The sequence below is a fragment of the Genypterus blacodes genome, unplaced genomic scaffold (genome assembly GCF_046128005.1).
Source record: "Genypterus blacodes isolate CSIRO-AG114 ecotype Tasmania unplaced genomic scaffold, CSIRO-AGI_Gbla_v1 ptg000107l_1, whole genome shotgun sequence".
NCBI classification, from domain to species: Eukaryota; Metazoa; Chordata; class Actinopteri; order Ophidiiformes; family Ophidiidae; genus Genypterus; species Genypterus blacodes.
The window spans coordinates 959449-980311 of record NW_027466911.1 but is presented as its reverse complement, the minus strand read 5'-3'; the positions used below and the strand labels follow the sequence as shown (position 1 = coordinate 980311).

The following is a 20863-nucleotide window of genomic DNA, read 5'->3' as shown; positions in this document are numbered from 1 at the left end:
CTATGTTGATTTTCCTATTCCCCCAGTGGTGCGCTGCTTTTAATGAAGACGGATGAGACGGTGGAACCCCCACTGTATGTGTATCCACCTCCCAGAGCCAACATGCCCGTCTCACAGGGTAATAAGACAAAGGCAGGTATTACACCACAATATGAGTTCATCTTGTCACCTCTGTTCCCCAGGTAGGCGGGGAGGAGCGGTACAAGCTCATTACAATTCTACTGCGAGGAGGGACAAGGTGTTTCAACACACATACACATTTATTAATATGATACGCAATATGATACAAATTGGGAATCTCATGTAATCAGGCAAGGAGGAGTCAGGAAAAAGGTAAAAAGAATGTTTATTTTCACAACTCTTTCATATATAAAAAAACACAAACACACACATTGCCTGAGGATTTACATTCTGTCCAAATCCAAATCACAGTGAATTAGGCATGAAAATGTATTTTAAGTCAAAGCTCTGGCCTCTTATTTCATTACACAACTGCAAATCTGCCCTAAGGAGTGAGCTGTTCTACTGAACCAAACTTTCTAAATTCGCCCTATTAGGAATAATATTTTTACTTTCAATAAATAACACCTATACAAAATCTTTGGTTTACTTAAAGGCATATTCGCTGAAATAAATCAACACATCAAATTATAGTTGTGATCCAAGGAAAGTCTAAATGGAATCAGGATGACATTACTGTGGCACCAGGTGAAAATCCCTGGGCCCCGACGTGTGTGTGTGTGTGTGTGTGTGTGTGTGTGTGTGTGTGTGTGTGTGTGTGTGTGTGTGTGTGTGTGTGTGTGTGTGTGTGTGTGTGTGTGGACTGAAGACCCCAATCACACCGAGATCAGGCAGCAAACAGGGACCTGTGCACAAGCCTGCAGGATCTAAAGCTCATCAGCAGCCGCTCGGAGTGGAACGCTCACTCAAATCATTCCAGCGTGCGCGCTGCCGACCGGCCCGGGCCGCTGAGCTGAGTGAATGTATAATACAAATACTGATGTAAGATGATGTTTAAATCAAAGACTTAACACAATTTAAGAATGGTTACCATCCTACATCAGCACTTGTCAAACATTTAGATGGATGAATTCATAGTCCAACTCTCCAAGCAGCTATGGGTTTTCATTCATTTAGTATGTTATGAAAATGGAAATGCAGAGATTTAAAACTCATCTATCGCCTTGAACAGTGTTGCCTTTATGTGTTTTTTTTTGGTCAAAGTTACTTTATCATCACATGCTAATGCAGTTTACAGGGACTTTTGGAGTGTTGATATCCAAGATTTGACAGTGGGCTGCCAATCAGCATTATATTCAGAAGGTATACCATTTAGTCTGGAAATCAAACCTGGAGACAAACAGTAAACAAACCATAGACAGTATGAAAATGATATTGTGAAATTTGTAGTTGTTTTACGACATTGGGATTAGAATCTTCTTGTGGAACAACCTTCTCTAAACAAGGGAGGGACTGGCAAACATGTTTCAACTGCTGCAAGGCTGAATGAGGATAAAGTGACTTCAGCAGAGCCGCGTGAACGCTGCTGACAGGTATGAAACCGCTGCTTTGGAAGATGTTTGGCAGTGAAGTATGCAGGATAAGAAAACAGCCGGAATGACCTTTTAGATTCCCTGATAAACACAATCCCTTATGTTTGGAGTTCTACAGCATGTGTCCACTGGGAAAGTGCAACATTCACTGCCAAAAAGATGGATGCTTTCTCTTACCTCCTAAAAGATAAAATACTGAATTGTTTCAAGCTTAGGATTGCAGTTTAAAGTCAGGGAAATGTAAACGCTCTAAAATATGTAAAACATTCCAGATTGTACCCTCATATCAAAGCAACACACAGTCCCCATTGGACAAATATGTGGAATCCCCAAAACAAACAAACATCTTTTCATCATTTTCACCCTGGGAATAGAAGATCTGAACTGCTTGGCATTAACTTCTGTGGTTTGTGTGTGATTTTATCATATCTAAATATATGTCGATGCAGTGGGAGCGGTGGGAAAGTTGAGTTGGCGAGTCATTTGTGTGTGTGTGTCTGTGTGTGTGTGTGTGTGTAGCTGGGTCCATGCAGCACGTCCCCCAGAGAGTTTGCAGCTAAATGAACTGATGTTGGAGAGAGACGGGTCCTTAGTCAGACTCAAATGTTCCATCTCCACTACTTTTTAGCACTGTGTCCCTCTCTGTCCTCACAACATCATTAAACCCCCGTTTTCTCCTTTATCCAGTCCCTCAGTTTGGTCACACGTGAGTAGACGCCCGGTTTGTTCCGGCGAGCGCAGCCCTCGCCCCAGCTCACGATGCCCGCCTGGAACCACTTTCCCGTTTCCTCAAAACACACCAGGGGGCCTCCAGAGTCGCCCTGGTGGTGAGCACAATCAGGGGAGATGGTTACTACAATCAGGTTTGGATGTGAGCGTGCATGTGTTCCCCCTCGACGTTCAGAATTTGCCCTATGCCGCACGTGTTGTATGTTCTTACCTGGCAAGCGTCGACGCCTCCGGCCAAGAATCCACTGCAGAGCATCCTGGACGTGACCTGGCCCTCCGTGACCACGTTACACACAGTATCATTAATGATCTTCACCGCCGCTTTCTGCAGCACCCGGGCCGTGCGACCTGTCAGGGTATGAGGAAAGGGGTCAGCGCTGTGTCACGTGACCTCTGTGTTCATCGCTAACATCAGAAGCGTTAATTGGCTGGATTAGTGTTGGCTAATGAAGGTTTAAGAGGCTTCCCAGGAGAGCCAACGTCTGTCTTGATATATGGATACGGAAACAGGCTTAATGGAATAGAGCAGATTAGAACGAGATGAGGAAAATGGGAGGGGACGCAGAGCAGAAGAGAAGTATGCTGTGATGAGGGACATTAAAGGGAAAGATGGAAGACAGGAAGAAGAAGAAAGATGAAGGGAGAGGAAGGAACCAGATGGGAATAAGATAAAGGAGAAGGTTGGAAACACCACTGAGGAAAGGATGGGAGATGAGTGGGCGGGGTCATATTTGATGCGAGCTGGATGTGCAAAGGGGAAATCACTATGACGGACGATTATACAGCTGTCAGATGTCAGGACATCTAGAAAATCACTATAATAATCAGTTCTTGTAAAAAAAAAGATGGCGAGTTGCACGAGTTGATGCACCATACCTCCTTCTCGCAGCGTGCCCCAGCCCGTGACATAGCAGCTCATGCCTGCAGGGAAGACGTGGGTGCGAGCGGGTAGGCAGATGGGGTAGATGGTGTTACTGAACTCCAGCGGCTGGCTGAGCTCCAGCAGTGCAATGTCGTAGTCAAAGTTCATGGGGCTGTAATCTGGGTGGGGGATGATGTTCTTCAGAGCGCGGCGCTGTACGTCATCGTGCTTGTACTGGTCCTGCATGCCACTGTAGCTTTGCCAGCTGGATGCAATGAGGTTCCTGTGGTCATAAAGATGAAGTTTATTTCCTTTATTAATTCCTTTTTTTTTTGTTTCCTTCTGCAAGAAACACGGACACACTCTCATGCGCACATTTGCCATCTCATATCAACACGCCTGGCCTTATTCAGGTTAGAATGTTGGGACAAACGGCTTCAGCAACGGCAAGAAATCAGCTTTATAGGCGCTTGTAATATTGTTTGTACTCCAGCCTGGCGCGGTATTACAACACCAACTACACGTAATGGCACTACTATTTTAGGAAAACCTATAATGTGAACTAACAGGGTGGAAAATGTGCGTTAAGAAATAAGTGTTCTGTATAGCAAACATCAGCACTGTCTGTGAGCCACAGTGAGCTCATTCCCAACTCCAGCACAATACAAGTGAATCAGGTGGAACAGCATGGCTAGTGCTCCACCTACAGGCTAATCTGATCAATACAATGATGGGTTTCCATGGATCAGATGCAAATTTTCCCCCCATCCCCCCCCCTCCTAAGGTTTTCAGAATTAACTGCATCATCGGGGGCTAATTTTCAGACCCTGCAGTTCGTTTATAAATGCGCCTCTGTTGTGAAAACTAATTTTTTTTCCAGCAGAATGCATTCATGGAACATTGTGCGATGAGATCTGAGAAATAAAAAATAATGTAATGAATAATCAAATAAAAAGAGAGAAATAATTTATGCAGTTAAGTGTAACAGCGGGAATATCCCTGATAGAGCTCAGCAGAGAGAGAGCGTCTGTGTAATTACCCCGCTGCTTGGCACTGATGTGGCGTTAAAAGCTCAGACTCACAGTGGGTTGTTGGTTTTAAAGCAGTGGGCAGCAGAAAGGAGCCACTTCTCGTTGAGGATGGAGGCGCCGCACACGTGTCCCCTGGTCAGGAAGTGGAGGCTGACCTGCCAGGGCCACTCGCCCGACTCAGCGTCCTGCCCTCCTACGATGCGGTTCAGCTTATAAGGCCGGATGCCGCAATCTGTCGTTTAACACAAGAGAGGAGACGCGACGGGTGGTGACAAGCATGAGATGGTGACAAACACGAGATGGTGACGACTGTCATGACTGATCAGACGGAGAAGAAAGTAAAAAATCTGAAAATGAGATGAAGTTGACTTGAAGCCGGCCTTGGCTGTGAGCTTGACGGCTGTTTGGAATTCTGATAAGGCGCACTGGCATATTAGCCGATCAAGAGAGAAAAATACACGCTCAGACCCTGAGGCTTAAACGAAGGCAAAAACAAAAACTTCATAGATGACGAGAGCTGCTTTCAAAGAAGAATCAAATAAATAAAGCAGTCAAGGCCCGGGGCTCTTTTTCTAACACACACACCAGCTCTTCTACAAACGACTGTGAATGACACTGAGGTGATTACACACACTTTTTTAGCGCTTTTAGTCAAAAACAAAAACATAAACTCCTAAGATAGGACTCCCAGGGGGGGGGAAAGAGAGTAAAGCGTGTCTTACTGCAGCCCTCCTCGTCTGAGCCGTCGGCACAGTCTTTCACGCGGTCACAATCGGCGTTCACCTTGCTGACGCACGTCCCGCTCTTACACTTGAAACTGAAGTCGGTGCAGATCGGCGTCGCTGCAGGGGGGTGAAGACGGGTCCCAAAATCAAAACACATATTTCAATCAAACTGTGAGAGCATTGCTAAGTTAACCTGAAAAACACTGTACAATCAGCGAGGCTTCAGACTGTGGCTGGAATGCACAATGCATAGTGATTGAGGAGCAGATTGCATTGATTGGGCGTATTGATTGGGCGTGAAGTCTAATATCCTTCTTTATTCACAGAAGTGAAAATCAAAAGGAAATGCTAGACTGCCCTGGGCGTGTGTGTGTGTGTGTGTGTGTATTTGATTGAGTGAGCGAAAAGGAAATTGAGAGAGATCGAGGAAGTGAGCAAGTGAAAATGAAAGAACGTGCCAAAGAACGCATGTCGCAGACCACACACACACTCTGATTGTGGCGTCTTCGCAGTGGACTCTGGTGAGACGTCCCCGCTCTTGTTCCTGCTGTGTGGACAACGGTTGACGCTTGAAAATCACTTACACGTTTTGCAAGACGCCTCGTCACTCCCGTCCGTGCAGTCCTTCCGATTGTCACAGACGGAATCTTGAGTCACGCAGTTGCCGTCACCGCAGCGAAACTCGTTCTCGGCACAACCTGCACGTGGGGGGGGGGGAAGAAGGCAACAACGAAGAAGAAGGGACTTATAAAGATGAATAAAGATGAAAGCAGGGACAACACATGCCGTGGCTTCAGAAGGCAATTTGCTGCAGCCACAGTGAACATTACCTTGTGTATTCATCCTTTTTGCATGTATTACTTATGATTAAGTGTCCAGACAGATGCTAAGCAAATTGAGCGAGGCTTCAAACAAACCCCATTACTGATAAAATAATGACTGCACACGGCTCAGGAGTCAGTGACCAGAGCATTAGCAGTGATGTGCCTTTAATGTCCGCACAATTATCATAGCATTAGATAAGGGGCGGTTTCCCCCTAAAGACAGCTTTAAGAGAGGGACGGAAACACTTACTGCACTGTTTCTCATCGCTGTTGTCGCCGCAGTCGTTGACGCGATCGCACACGGAGAACTTTGGCTTGCACATGCCGTTGTCACATGCAAACTGGTCTTTCTCGCACTCTGGCAGGACAGAAATGTTTGTTAGATAATGCGACTCAGCGAGAGACGTGTAGATGTGAGATGTGATGAGCACACAGGCCTCAAGGGGTCTGGTTGGGGGGAAGGGGGCTGTGTAAGGAAGGGAAAAGTGGAAAAACAGGAAAGCGAGAACTTACTGCACTTCCTCTCATCGCTCATGTCTCCACAATCGTTCCAGCCATCGCAGTGAAGATCTTTCCCGATGCAGATACTGGAGGCGCAGGCGAACTTGCCGGGGCACGCTGCTCGTGAAGGGAGGCAGAGAGCGACGGAGACAAAAAGAATAGGAGGGAGTGACAACGTATATTCACAACATCCACCATGTCGACGTTTGCTTGTCTCTGCTGATCAGAGCAATTATAAATCCATTTCGCTCAAATTAGGAGGGAACATAAAGAACAGAGTGCTGCTGACTGACAGTGGCAAATAAAATAGAGCCGATAAACAAGCTCTCTGGTGATTAGTCCAGCTCTGGAGTGTCACTGTCGCAGCTCCTCAGCCTCTGTCACTAAATTGCTCTCTCTCTCTGTCTCTCTCTCTCTCTCTAATGGCAGCCTGCAATTCAGTCACCGTCACATTTCAAAAGAAAAGAAAAATCAAGCACCTCACAAGTAACATTTGGGTGCAGCAGTGTGAACTCACGGTTGGAAGGATCAAAGGCGACGTACTCGGCCCTGAACCCTTTATCAGTGAAGCTCTCATCCGAGTGAAACTTCACTTCCATGATGTTCGTCTGACTGGTTAGAGACAAAGAATGAATCTCGCCACAAAACCTGGAACACACACACACACAGGACCAGTGTTTAATACACACACACACACACACACACACACACACACACAACATATAAACCATGTCAGTTATATGGGTTCAACTCTTACTTGGCGCCCAGAAGCTCCACGTAGTCTTTGTGACACTTGCTGACATCCACCTCAGGTTCTTTCATACGAAATAGGGTGAACGTCACGCGAACCTTCTGCCCTGTGGGAGCCTACAGTGTACGGGAAACAGTGGGCTTATCACAGCTGTATACCATATAACATACATGCATACACACTCACACCAGCAGCAAGCGGTGGGCACACACATGGACACATACAGTTCAGGCTACAAGCAGCACATCAGCTACCAAAACCAACACAGAAAACACTGCAGCCCGGTTATAGCTGCGGCAGCAACAGCAGTCTGACAGATGAAGATAGAAGAGGTAGTGAACAGCTTGGCTTCTGTAGTGCTGCCTCAGCACTCCTCTCATGGCAGGCTAAGGATGGTGAAGGAGGAGGAGGAGGTGCGTGCGGTGCGGAGGTAGAGGAGGGAGGGGGGACTAGGGAGAGTACTGGAGCAAACCTTGATGGTCCATTTGCAGTCCAGTGCGGGGGGATATAAGCCGGGATGGTGTGGGGAAGTGAACTGGCCTTTGTTGTCAGTGAGGACGCCGCCACACATTTCCGCTAGAATAACGATACAAAAAACCCACTTTATATTTATCTGCTAGTATTGGAAATGATGATTTGTGAAAAGCTTGTAAAATGATGTGAAAGTGTGCCGGTACCTGTCATCTTAGGGATGGCTTTAAACTCAGCGCTGAAGCCAGGCCTCTGTATCGCACTGTCAGTGATCAGGTTGATCAGCATGATGTTGCCGGATGACGCCACCTGCAGACGGTTGATGGGGGGCCTCTGACCACACTTTCTGTTGCAACACAATGGCCACACAATGCGTTATAGACAGCACTACAGAATCAGAGAGGCGTTACTGAACAGAATCTTACTCGTGTCATATAAAAATAAATCATGACATATTTGGGAAACTGAACCACAGCTGTTATTCGTCATCGTCAGAAGCACTAAAATATAAATTCTGAAAGCTGGTTTAAAACGCTTTAAGAAAAGAAAATCAATAGATAAACTCTCAAACTCTGGAAGACAGAAATGAGCAGAGATGTGCCAGAATCAGACAGAAACTGCTTAGGCGGAGTTTCAAAGTCAAACATTAGATACAAAGTTTCATCACTGCTGGCGGCAGAACCATGGAGGTGTGAATGACGCTGCAAGAGCAGCAATACATCTACCTTCAGTAGAATAATGTCATTATACAGTATTATATTATGGCTCTCATAAACCCCGTGTCACCTTGGATAAAGCTGATCGCTCAATAGCATTATAAAAAAAACTTTATGCATCACCTGGTAATGCGTATTTGTTTGGCAAAGATTTCTGAGTTTGAAATTGCCTACAGCTACAACCGATGTTGCATTCAGGAGCGTGTAGTTTCAGAATTATCCCCCTCCCCCATAGACAATGTGCAATTACACACAGTGGTGTAGCAGAAAGCAGTTTGGCTCCCTTCACAGATTGCAAAAGTGGTCTTTTTGAGCCAACTCAATCTCACTAAGGTCTCTGTTAACAATAAAATGGGACATGCAGCGGTAAAGGCTTCAGGGCCAAAAAAAAAAGTTGTAATCACAAATGCAGTGAAAGGAAAATGTTTTCTAGCCACATCAAAACAGCTTTCCTCCCCTTATATCCCTCTGCAACGTTTCAGTCAAACACAAAGTGATCGTTTGCGTTTGTCCTCTGGGAACCATGCAGGAACATTTTAACAATCTCTGTGATCACCAAACTGAATAACTGAGACAAATGTTGATTGAACCATAGCAAACGATGTGTGATAAGGTGATATAAAACCAAACTGACCCAATCTGCGGCTTTTCTTTAAATTATCTCCTAGGGGGCGCATAGAATACTGCACTGTACACATGTGGCAGTTAATGTGTGATGGTTAAACTCCATCAAGGATTTATAGTTTAACATAACACAGAACAGCCAGATACCATGATGCGTTTTTGGATCAGCTTGGGCACGTTACACACACTTAGCCCTGTGACTTACTTTGTGATAGCCTGAGATTCATCCGGACTCAAGGAGTCATAGATGGAGACGAAGTCATTACTGCAGTCGTCCTCAACATTGAAGCTGGGGAAACTGACAGAAATGGCTTTGTTCTTTGCTGCTCGGATCTGCCATTGGCACCTGGACCTGGCAGGGTACTTCTGAGGGAAACCCGGAGACGTGAAGGTTTTCACTTTGTCCTCAGCCTCCAGACGGAAGAAACACTCATCTGTTGGACAACGGCACACATTACACAAACAAACGACACTGAAGGACATATGGAACATTAAAATCTGTATGTTTGCTCAATCATCTACGCCTTTTTATCCGGTAAGTTTCGCCGTCAGCTAAAATAAATTTGTACAGAAAGTAATCATGAGTTATTTCCTCCTTCATGCTAGAATAGATCTATGCATAGATTGATCAATGAATGGCTACACCTGCCATACACATTTCTAATTTGCAGGTCTTATAATCCAATGCAATGACGTCTAAATCTTCACTGGGCTATAAATCACCGGCGCAGTGTGAACGACCGGAGTCGGGCAAACAGACTGGCGAGCACCGGCCTGATACACGGTCCTCAATCTCTGACTTGAGCAGCACGTGTACAGTGCGGGGCAGAGCAGCCATTCGTTACAGACTGGCAGGAGGGCGAGCGTTTACCCAGCTGGAAAATTACAGCTGCGAGTGATTGAAATGGGACACGTTGTACTCACTGGCTCTGGGGCTCCTGGCCATGCGAGGGTCCGTGGCTGCAGCAGACAGAGACAGAGGGAGAGGAGGGGAGAGGAGGGAAAAGGTAAGAATAGGTCACCAAAGTTGGGACGCTGAAAGAATTTGATGCATGAGCCCAAAATATTTGGGTTGCACTTTTTCTGTTCCATTTCCCTGCGGTTAAGGGAACTGGTGATGGTGTGTAGCTTTTTCTGCACCATCTCACCTTGCCCTACAGCAGCAACTCATACATCTCTGTCTAACTATCTGGGACAGCAACATCAAATCATACCCACAGAAATCATTTTAAAGAGGACCAGAAACCACTGACTCACAGAGCCAGCGCTTGGCTGGTCGCCAGGATGTGGACAAATGCAATGTGAATGCTGAGAAGACAGAAGTAAGAAAAATGGCTGTCTAGAGCCAGACCAGGGCTCAGCTAATATCATTAGAGGGTCCAAACAGCATAAAATGTGCAATCTCAGATGCAGCACCAGCAAGAGAGAGCCGGCTTATCTGTTATCATCTTATCAGCACAACTAATAGTAAGCTGCTGTAATACAGAAAGCAAACAGATAGGAGATGACAGTGAGCGTACTCAGATCTGTTAAATGCCTCACACCCCAATGTCCTCATGTCTGTTGCCCCTCAGTATGACCCCCGACGTGGGGCGTGGGGATGGTGTACTTACACGTGGCGGTCACTTCACTGATCTTGATGGCCGTGTTGCTCCGCTTGCCATCATCCACAAGGCCCTTCTGCAGCACCCCCAAAATGAGCTCCTCTGAGAACTCGGGCAGGACCTCCAGTTCGTCCTTCGGAATATCAAACTGGACCCAGTAATAGGCGAGAACACCCTCACTGGACGGAGATGGAGGGATGAAGCGGTGATGAGAGACATAGTCACAAGCAAGGATCAGCACATGCAGGATTGCAGATTTAAATAGATAGAATATAGCATAACAAGTCCAAACACAATACCTGAAAGCAGTAACCACAGCTTTCACGTAGTATTTTTTGAGGAACGGATGCGCTTTGCAGTTTTTGTCCACCTGTGCAGAAAGGATGTATTCAAAAAAAGATACTGGACACATCTAAGTCTTCTCCAGGTACAAATTTGCAAACAAAAGACCATAACAAAGCATCCAGCAGTGTTATTTATTCTGCAACATTCTGAAATGTACGGAATAATATAACCATTTGAAGGCGAAACAGTGAATGTTATAGTAAGAAATATGTATGCAGCTGTTTGAGTCAGAGTGCTGTAGTGAGCACTAACATCAGAAAGGGGAGTGAACCAGCTCCAGACGATGAATAGGTTTCATTTGTGTTGTCAGTGATAAAAGCAGAGAGAATGATGAGGAGGAGAGGGAGGAGGAGGAGAGCTGTTCACAGGACAAAGTGGTTGATTATCATAACACGGCCATTTCTAAAGTTAAACTCAGCGACGTGAAATGTGAACCCGCTTCTCTTTTCCTCGCTTGTCTCTGAGATAAAGAGGAAATAAAACACAGACGGACTAGTTTCAAGGTCTCCGCAGACGGCAGGTGCTAAAGCTGCGGTTTACAGTAAATTGATGACTTCATCTGTAAGGTGCCCGGTGACTGTTTCAGACCTGAGCACTTTATTTGAAGTCACATTCTGCAAGTTGTACACAACATGTAAAGAGAAGCCTAATGAGAGTGGAGATGTGAGATGTGTGAGAGATGGGCGACAAGCAGGAGCATTTATGTTGCGTGAGAGTGCAAACTTTGTATAATATAAAGCCTTATCCTCAGTGGTCTGGGCCTCTTATATATTCCTCGCTCCTGCACAGCCGTCGATGGGGTTTAACTGGGGAGGATTTTGCTATCAAAATGATCCTAAGTGGAGCTAAAAACATCACCACTGCCTCAATAATAGGAGCTGCTGTTGAGAATTACTAAGGGAGTGTACATCATTTTATTCCTCCCACGCAAATGTGCCTTCAGCAGTTTCTGTGCGCTGGCAGGGACCCATTTAAATTTCCACAATGCCAAACAATTTTCTATTACTAATCCTTAGTCAGAGGAGGGATTTGGTTGTAACACTTAAAATAGATCATTTAACAACAAACCGCAAAGACAAAAGAGAGACATGTCAATCATTTGTTTTCCCCCTCCTCCCCCCCCGTAAAAGAAATTGCTGGGTGTCAGACTCACAATTCCCTCCAGGTTGTCCGCCAGTCCATTGAACTGCTTGCTTTTAGTGTCCTCCAGCTTCTGGTCGTATGCGACGCCTACCAGCTTCAAATGGCCGCTGTACACCTCTGTAGCTGGTCCGTACTGCATACCATAGGTGGGCTCGGAGACGGCATCTTTGACTTGAGTAAAATGTTTGATAAAGATCAGTAAGAGTTAGCCCGCTCTGATGAACAAGGAGACTTAGAGGAGCTTTGAGGAGAGTATATTCTAAAGCTACACGATGTGATGGCATATTCAAAGTGCAGTTTGGCCGACTTCAGAGGCCTTTTCATTAGACCTCGTATGACAAGAAGCTTTGTTATTTTTCCCATTGCATTATTAGATGAGAAACTTGTCAAATACACTCATGCTAATAGAAAAGTCCAAAGGAGTTTCTCTTGTATATCAAAGAAATTTGCCCTTGCGGTTAGTGTAAATGATCGTCTTTGCAGTGTCAGAAATCTTGGAACACTCGTTTCTCATTAAAGTGCCTGAAGAATAAGTTAAATTTTTGAACAAATCGACCTTGATAATGTTTTTCTCATCAGACATAAGAGAGCATAAGGAGACGTGGTTTTCTCTGCCCACTTCAGCGCTCTATTCCACATCACTGTAGTCAATAGATGTAAATGTGAAGTTAGATGGTACTCACAGACAAACAGCCAAATGAGGAACGCCACTACGGCTGCAACAACCAGAACGGCTGCGACAATGCCGATCACAATTCCGATGTTGCGCTTTTTGTTTCCCTTGGGTAAGAATTCAACCCGCTCGTGTGGGCCATTGTTCCACTGTCACAGAGAGAGAGAGAGAGAGAGAGAGAGAGAGAGAGAGAGAGAGAGAGAGAGAGAGAGAGAGAGAGAGAGAGAGAGAGAGAGAGAGAGAGAGAGAGAGAGAGAGAGAGAGAGAGAGAGAAACATACAGTAAGTATGTTGTGATCTTGATGCAGACACTAAAACAATCAGTTATGGAGAGGGAAGTATTCCTGCATGTTAAAATTGAAGGTGTAATTATTAAATGTGGCAGGAAAGACCACATAATTCAGCACAGTTTTAACTATCAACAACACTTCATCAACACTTTTGCAAATCTAGTTCATACACCACATTTAATATTCCTTTCATAATCCACATTTATAATTCCTTTCATGATTTTCACTCCGATGATGCTTTATGGATACGAAAAAGTGGGAAAGAAGGTGACTGTTGAGCATAAACTGTCGTGATAGGCCAGCTACTGGTGGACAAGAATAGGGGTCACATCAAAAGCAATTGTGCACGGCGGTTACAGAAACACCAGATGAGTCAGTAGTGGGGCTTCATCCACTATGGACCCAATACTTACCGTATTGGGTCCATAGTGGATGAAGCCCCACGATCCCCTTCTGATGAAATTTAAAAATGGATTCAGTGTTGAAAACATGATCAAGAAGACTAAAGTAAAGGTTGGAAGCTTCTCGAAAATGGCCCAAGGCGGTTGTTGCCTAGCTCACTTGAAACTGCAGCTGAACTCTGCAGCAACTTTTGACATATCAATGTTACAAATTTAATGTGAAAACAAGCTTGACCTGTTGCTATGGAGAGGCTACCAGCAGAAAGTGACTAATCATAAGCAATGATACTGGGCAAGCTGGAGATGTTTGTGCTGGAGGAATTGATGACTTACATTTATTGCACCATACACAATGTAAAGACAGGAAATAGAAGCGAAGAGTAGTAGTAGTAGTAGTAGTAGTAGTAGTAGTAGTAGTAGTTTCTTTTCTTGGAGTCATCAGCATGGACAGAGAACTGATGTCACATGTTGAACCTCAATGTACCTTCATAAGATAAATGACAAGCTCAAACACGCGCTGCCACTTTGTTGGTAGAACAGGTAGAACCTGTTTGTGGTGACCTGGAGCATCTTCCACACTCAAGCCTCCGCGTACATAAACACATGCATACCTTGCATTATAACCTGTAGACACAACTGCAGGTGAACTACTGCTGTGTGTGTGTGTGTGTGTGTGTGTGTGTGTGTGTGTGTGTGTGTGTGTGTGTGTGTGTGTGTGTGTGTGTGTGTGTGTGTGTGTGTGTGTGTGTGTGTGTGTGTGTGTGTGTGTGTGTGTGTGTTCATCGATTCTGAATGGCGGTGTGTTGCTGAGTTTTCTCAAGTGGGCGGACTGAGAGAAAGATCTCAGGCTGGTTAGTAATCAACACACAATGAATTCGATGCCTGTGGCCCATCGGTGAAGCAGCCCCAGAGCCATTAGGGATGGAGAATCACTTTGGTATTAAATCAATTTGTCAGATGTGCTGCCCCTTAAGATGGGGGCTCAATTACATGAGTGGAGATGATAACTCATGGCAATTAAGGCCTATTCTTACCCGGTTCTGGCTTCCATACGAGCTTCCTAATTGGAATCTCTAACAGCAATCATGGGCCAGAACGAGGGGAATCATTAGAGATGGGGTCAGCAAGCGCTCCGGGGTCTCTCTCACTATCAGTCACCCTGATCACAGCCTAATAAAATCATTACATGCTCTTTATCATATCCCATTCCTCACTCCCTGAAAGAAATAATATCCCATTTTTTAAACTAGCATTTTTTTTTAAATAGCTTGCTACGATGAAACCGGAGCGAGCACAGGCAGAACTGCAGGCTTTGTTTCTGACAAATGGTACGCATGTTATGATTGCAGCATAAATTGTGAGGCAATTAAAAAAAAAGAGAGATCCTCGACACGTTTGCATGCATACACCTCTGCTGATCATGGAAGGTGAGTGATAACGCTGTATTCAGTTTCTACAGCACGCCATCTAACCAGATAGACGGGTTGTGAGGCGTGGCTCTGAAAAACAGCTCAAACACGAGCAAAGTTTTCATTTGATGTATTTCAGTCTTGATTGCTATTTCCATGGACCTCTCATACTAAAGCAGAAGTCTTGCCCTTATATGGGAAGCAACAAGTATAACCTAAGACACTGATCCAAATATTTGCAGTACTTGAGCTGCAATCAATTTCTTTGCTACATATATCTGAGCAGGTGTAATATCTCCTGACCAACACGCCTACACGCTATGCCACTGCTCATCCACTAACAAATAATCGAAACTTGTGCTACGTGAATAAATGACACGCAACCATCTGTAACAGTACACATTAGTTCAGTTTAAATCGCATAATTAAAAACGTAAATCCAAGGGCAATAAAGACGCAGTCCAATTATATATAACTCGTACAATACGTGCAGTGTATATGTAAATATCGTTTATGTTTCCCTTTGAATGTGGGTGTATTGCATGTAATTACCACTGTAAAGTAACTCAATTCGCAGCTCAATTTAAATTAAAACAGGAAAGTGGATGATAGAATTATGGACATCATTTGATATTGAGCCCATATGTTCATTAATTTTTGTTGGACCATTTACTCGACATGTTCTGTATATTTAATGTAATAGTAGTGTACCGATTCAACGACATAATGCAACTTCTGAACTACAGGTTACGGTTCAGCAATATTTACATCTACTACTGTGCCATGTGTGTATATGCAATGGAGATCCCACCATACCTACAATACTATTGCCTTTGTTCCACTAACCTCCTTTCCGTAATGTGTTTTTGAGTCCACAATGTATTTCTTGATACCAAAGAAGCTCCATTTCTGTGTGCACTTATTTCTAACATTTCAAGGCAGAAGGGCAGCACTGATGTGAGCCTGAAATGCAAGCACAGAAGCTGGCACAACTGAGACACGAGCTGAAGCGTCTATTGAGGAACCAATAACACGCTGCCACTCATGTCTTCTCTCTTAACCATCATTGTGTGGACTTTTTCCCTGTTTGCTGGAGGAACTAAAGAAAGAGCAACATTCTGAATTTACAAATCAAATACTCATGGGAAGCAGCAAATTGACCTCAGAACTATTTCCAATAAACTCTGCACTCATACGTCTCATAACCTACCTAACATCAGCCCTGAGCACACATTTAACAATCTTCTTCCCATATAGCTGCGTCGGAGAGCTGGCAGGGTATGAGGGACAGCAGCAGTCTACTTCAAATTTGCTTCTCAGGGTTTAAAATGCAAAGAAGACAGACCCACCGTGTGCAAGTTTGGGCTTCATGCTTGGCTGTCCTCCAAGAAAACATTTGTAGGGGAGTTGGTAGAGGATTAAATCTAATGACAGAGACACACCCAAAAGCACACACTGGATTCAAACCAGAAGATATTTAGTTTGAGAAGCTTATTCCAAATGTTTTTCCATGAGATAACCAGGTGGAAAGTATATAAGCACAATGTAGTGTGGGTGGAAATGCCATCACACCGTGCACAGATCTTCTCTTTCCCTCTACTGAAGTCTACCAAGCTGAAGGACAGAGCTGTAAAGGTGACGTTCCTCGCACAGGGCCTACGCACACTACTAGCGTTTGTTGCGACTCCACGCCGATGAACAGTGGCTTGTTTGCTTCCGCTGGCCCGTAGGTACACCTCTAACAGACAGGAGCGGTAGAAAGTGTGAAGAGGTGCTCAGGGAGCTCAGTGCTGAAGGACTCAGCAGTAGACCTCATTATGCCGGAGTAGTCCTGCTGACAAGATCACTGACAAGAGAAGTAGGGCGTTATTGGCGCAGGTACACAGTGTCGCTGTATAAGAGTTATAGCTCCGCCGCCTGTCGTCTCACCATCAGCAGAGCCCCAGCAATACCTACACTCATTCCGGCTCGTTGTCAATCCAGACAGTGCTGCGCTTGGAGCTGAGGCACAAGAAGCAGAGGCAGGAAGAATTCATGCCAGCAATCAACCTGTGCAGCTCAGGCTGAACGAAGCAAACAAGTCAGTCAATAAAAAATCATCCCTCCCTCGGTGCAAAGCTCCAAGCGATGTTGCCATTGCCATTTTAAATCCCTGCTAGCGCTCTGTATGCTCACTATGATTGCCTGATTGGATGCAAATTCTGTGCCCATACAGGAGACGCAAATAGCAGCTATAAGATGTAGAGCTCCATTAGAGGTCGAGGCCTGTGTGAAATTGAAAATTGTTACCGCAGTTTAACGTCGTTAATAAATCAATTGCGTCCCAGTTTGTGCAAATGTCAGTTTAAATGTGTTTCTCAGTGGAGTCGATAACATACGCTACTTTAATGCAGCTTTAGTGCTTTAGTGTAGTATTGTTCTTCTGTTTTCTTCCGTTGTTTTTTTTGGCATTCAACTAGCTGTGCATATTTCAACCCACAGTTCAACCCATGTTCATTCAAACATCAAACTGTTCCGAATATTCAGGACATTATTGCTACGACTTTCGGTGTTCATATCTTTTATATTTTCCGAAATATTCAGCATTTCTCAGCTGGAAAATCTCCATTAAAATAAATCGTTCAATTAAAAAGAATTCCTTTAGACCCATTGTGTAGTCTTGTTTTTGCTCTTTCTACCTGAAAGCAAAAACTGGTCTTACATTTTTCTCAATGGTTACATTTTCAGTAGAGATCTTTTACATCTTTTTCAACTAGCCAGTGTTTCTGAATTGTTTGGGACCATAATACATCCCTAAGTTTAGAAAGTTCTCCTGGTTCTTACGGTCCAACATGTTTTCAGATATCAGGTACAGCGGTTCCACATGTGGTTTTCAGGCATCTTCTGCCTTTAGACTGACTCAGCTCTGTGTTGCTGCTTAATTGGCAGGACCTGTCGTTTCTAAACAACCCACAGCTTCAGAGGACTTAAGCTTTAGCTGTCACTCAAACTGCTTGTAATTTCTTCATTCATACTGAAACAATTCGACATTTTTTAAAACTTCACACTTCAATCTTTTAGGCATTTCTTCAGCGTTCGGAAAAACCTTTCAGCAATTGCAATCACAGCGGATTTTCCTCAGGAAATCCATTTCTAGTTTCTTCTACTGCTTTGTCAATGTGACTTCCTTAGAAGTAGATGCTGAGAGGAGGAAAAATGAAGAAGGAAAGAAACATGGCTTGCCGGGGGAATTATTGGAGACGTCACTAAATCCATAAACAAAGAAGCAAAGCACCGTCATGAATCACACTATCACCACATCTGATCTAATATGCACTGTATGACTGATCTTATTGTCAGTACATAATCGCACATTAACAGAGGAAGAGAATCCATTTGTAGTAGAGTGACACCGACGCTCTAAACTGATTTATATCAGACTTGTGATATTCTGTAAGTGGGCTGATGGCCGTTTCATTAAATTAAGTTTTGGGCGGCTCATTTTGTCACAGAATGACAAAATGTATACATATTTCAAAAAGAGCATACATGTTGTGCTCTGACTAGCCAACAGAGATTCAATTCATGCATTGATGTGGATACGTTACTCACTTCTTATTGAGTCAATAAAAAGCAACAGCAGCTAAATTTAAGTAATAAAACTGGTAACTTCACTGTAGCCGAGGCATAAAGGCTGCTTACCGTACATCTTCAAATGAGGTTGAAGTGCAGACACATTTCCTTTTTATATAGTGATGTCATCCCTCAACATAAACAGATATAACTGTACATTTCTAAATCACTTCATATACAGTTTGGTCGAGGCCTTCGCAGTACTGACAGGATTATAGTATTTAGGAAATGAACACCAGAAGATCCAGCTAACACACTAATAGCAGAAGCCTGTTTCTTTGTGCCACCATCCCATCTGCATGCAAGCTGGTACGTTCTACACCTACACACCCCCATCAGAAAGGGTAAAAGGCATTGCACTCTAAGATCATATTTCATTATTTCTAACAAAATTCCCCTTCACACACACCTGCAGCATTTGTATTTTCAAATCTTACACTTTGTGCACAACAATGGAGTCGAGTGAGAACACGCCCGGTGACTAATCGGTGCAAGAATCAATTAAGAGCAGTTTAAGCAGGTCCCTGATCTAAAAGAGGGCACTCAACAGCATAAAGTATGAAATGCTAATGTTCTGTATGTGTGATAAAGTCACACTGCGGCAGAAAACACATTCTCTTTTTGCATTTAACATTCCTTTTTAGTCCTGTCGTTATACTGATGAGATACACAACAGTGTGTATTTGGCTGAGGTTTGTTGCTTGAAAGGTCCTTGAGAGCAGGTGAATCAGAGCTTTGTCTGCTATTATAAAGCTCTTTGCCAAAGCCAGTCACCTTTGGCACACTTTCACCATTGCCTTTTCATGAGGTTGTTCACAGCTCAACACTGTTGGTGTTAAAGTCCCAAACACTACTTTATTGATGAAGAGTGTTAGATATTTTCACACACATTACACATGTGCATATAAATATGGTTGACAGGTGTTGAAAAAAAGCTTTTAGCAGTTAAAAGCAAAGCAGGACAATATTGAGCCATTTGTTCTAATATCAAACCAGCGAAGGTGCTACACTATATAAATGTTTAACTTGATTGAAATGTGTAAGAATGTGGGGTGTGAGTACATTCAAAAATATTCTTCTAGATTTTAAAACATGAGATTCAGACGAGATAAAGAAAGAAATGCATGTCGTGTTTCAATATTTTAACACGCGTGCCATGACAACAATCGACTGCTGAATAATTATTCATTTAAGAATAAATAAATAATTATACAGCGTTGGCCCAATCATCACTTTGGAGCATGAATATCCTAAAGCATGGAACCAAACGTCTCATCTGTCATTGTAAATTAATGTGTAGCTTGAAGCTTCTTCACTGACAGAGATTGGGAGACTGGCTGTGTCTCTTTGTGCTCTGCATTGTTAATGTGTAATTTGATGGTTGTGGTTAGGATTAAATGATAGTATTTGATTCTTGTGGAAGAGTATCAATGATAATAAATCAGCAATATTATCATGATTGCAAAATAGGCACTAATGCTGACAGTATGAGTGTTCCATCGCCCTGTGGCTGTTTGGCAATCATGGACAGTTTCCAGCATCAGACGTCAGGGTTTAACTTCTCTTTGTATTTAATCAACTGTATGACGTAATATTGAATATACATAATTCATACAGATTTCAGTAATGTACTTCGTAATTTTAAAAAAAAAGTGTTCAAAAAGTAAACAACAAGTAGACCATTTTATCTAATTTGCTACAAGCTTCACATTGTTGATTTTCTGTTTACCAAATCTGGATTTAATTGTAGAATAATGAAAGAAAATGAAAATGAGATGAACCATGGCATGCAAACACATTTAATTATAGACATTTGCAAATTATATTTGATAATTAAACTCTGTCCTTTTGTTCACTGAGCTGTCTGTGCGTAAACAAGTAACATTCCGCTGCACTTCCATCGCCCTGTTTACTCCAACTTTGACATCTAACTGACGTCGTCCCGCACCTTGTGTGGAGGAACTCAGGGTTAGCTCAAAATACCTCAGATACTTTAGGCTGTGCTTCTATACTGGTGATGTTAGCGAGTCAATAATTCACAATATTAACCGAGAGAGAGACAGAGAGGGTAAGAGAGACAGAGAGAGTTAGATAGACAGAGAGAGGGAACTAAATTGTGCACTGGTTGTCTTCCAATACTGAGGGCACTTTAGCGAAATCAAACCTCATTTTCTGCATACTTACATCGTATCTGGGGGAACTCATTTCGCTCAAATCCTCCAAAATCCCCACTCTATCCTAGGCAGAAGTAATATTCCTCTGTGGCTCCTTGTCTCCTGGCCAGCGGGCTCAGGTGCTACAGAGTAAAAGTTCGTTTTAAATCGAATCTAAAACTTATTTGCACTTCCGATCCAATCCAAATGTCGAGTGTGTCCTCTTCCTGTGTTGTCGTGGCCCGAGAGTGCCGCAACACCTGAAACTGACCTACCACACCCACGGCCAGGCCACGCCCACTTCACCTGCAGGGGCACAAGCAGCATGTTTGGGAGAGAGTCACGTGACACAAACAAGCTGCGTGAGAGGAAGGAGCCTTATTGTCTTTACATGTGTTCCCTCTGCTGACTGAACGGGGAAGCTGCGGTCTAACACGCTGGAAATAC

General features: G+C 43.8%; 1 protein-coding gene across 2 annotated transcripts; it reads right to left on the bottom strand.

Moving 5' to 3' along the window:
• Positions 1–329: 329 nt before the first annotated feature.
• Positions 330–20682, bottom strand: st14 (ST14 transmembrane serine protease matriptase). 2 transcript variants are annotated; one of them, XM_076160735.1, is made up of 19 exons: positions 20448–20682; positions 12563–12701; positions 11890–12050; positions 10691–10761; positions 10401–10570; positions 9712–9747; positions 8993–9221; positions 7654–7793; positions 7449–7552; positions 6983–7092; positions 6743–6873; positions 6238–6342; positions 5975–6082; positions 5485–5598; positions 4898–5017; positions 4227–4407; positions 3159–3427; positions 2494–2630; positions 330–2374 (listed from the first exon to the last, which is right to left on the bottom strand). In XM_076160735.1, the coding sequence occupies exons 1-19, from the start codon at positions 20466–20468 to the stop codon at positions 2213–2215; spliced, it is 2508 nt and encodes an 835-aa protein (XP_076016850.1). In that variant the 5' UTR covers positions 20469–20682; the 3' UTR covers positions 330–2212. The 2 variants fall into 2 exon arrangements, with proteins under 2 accessions (XP_076016850.1, XP_076016849.1); XM_076160734.1 differs by having other exon boundaries at positions 8993–9225; positions 9713–9747.
• Positions 20683–20863: the final 181 nt, after the last annotated feature.

Coding starts and splice junctions, on each gene's coding strand:
- st14 (XM_076160734.1), bottom strand. CDS start 20,468: ATGAGTTCCCCCAGATACGAT. Junction 6,083..6,237: donor GAGCGATGAGAGGAAGTGCA/GTAAGTTCTCGC, acceptor CTGTCCTGCCAG/AGTGCGAGAAAGACCAGTTT. Junction 2,375..2,493: donor GAGGCGTCGACGCTTGCCAG/GTAAGAACATAC, acceptor GCTCACCACCAG/GGCGACTCTGGAGGCCCCCT.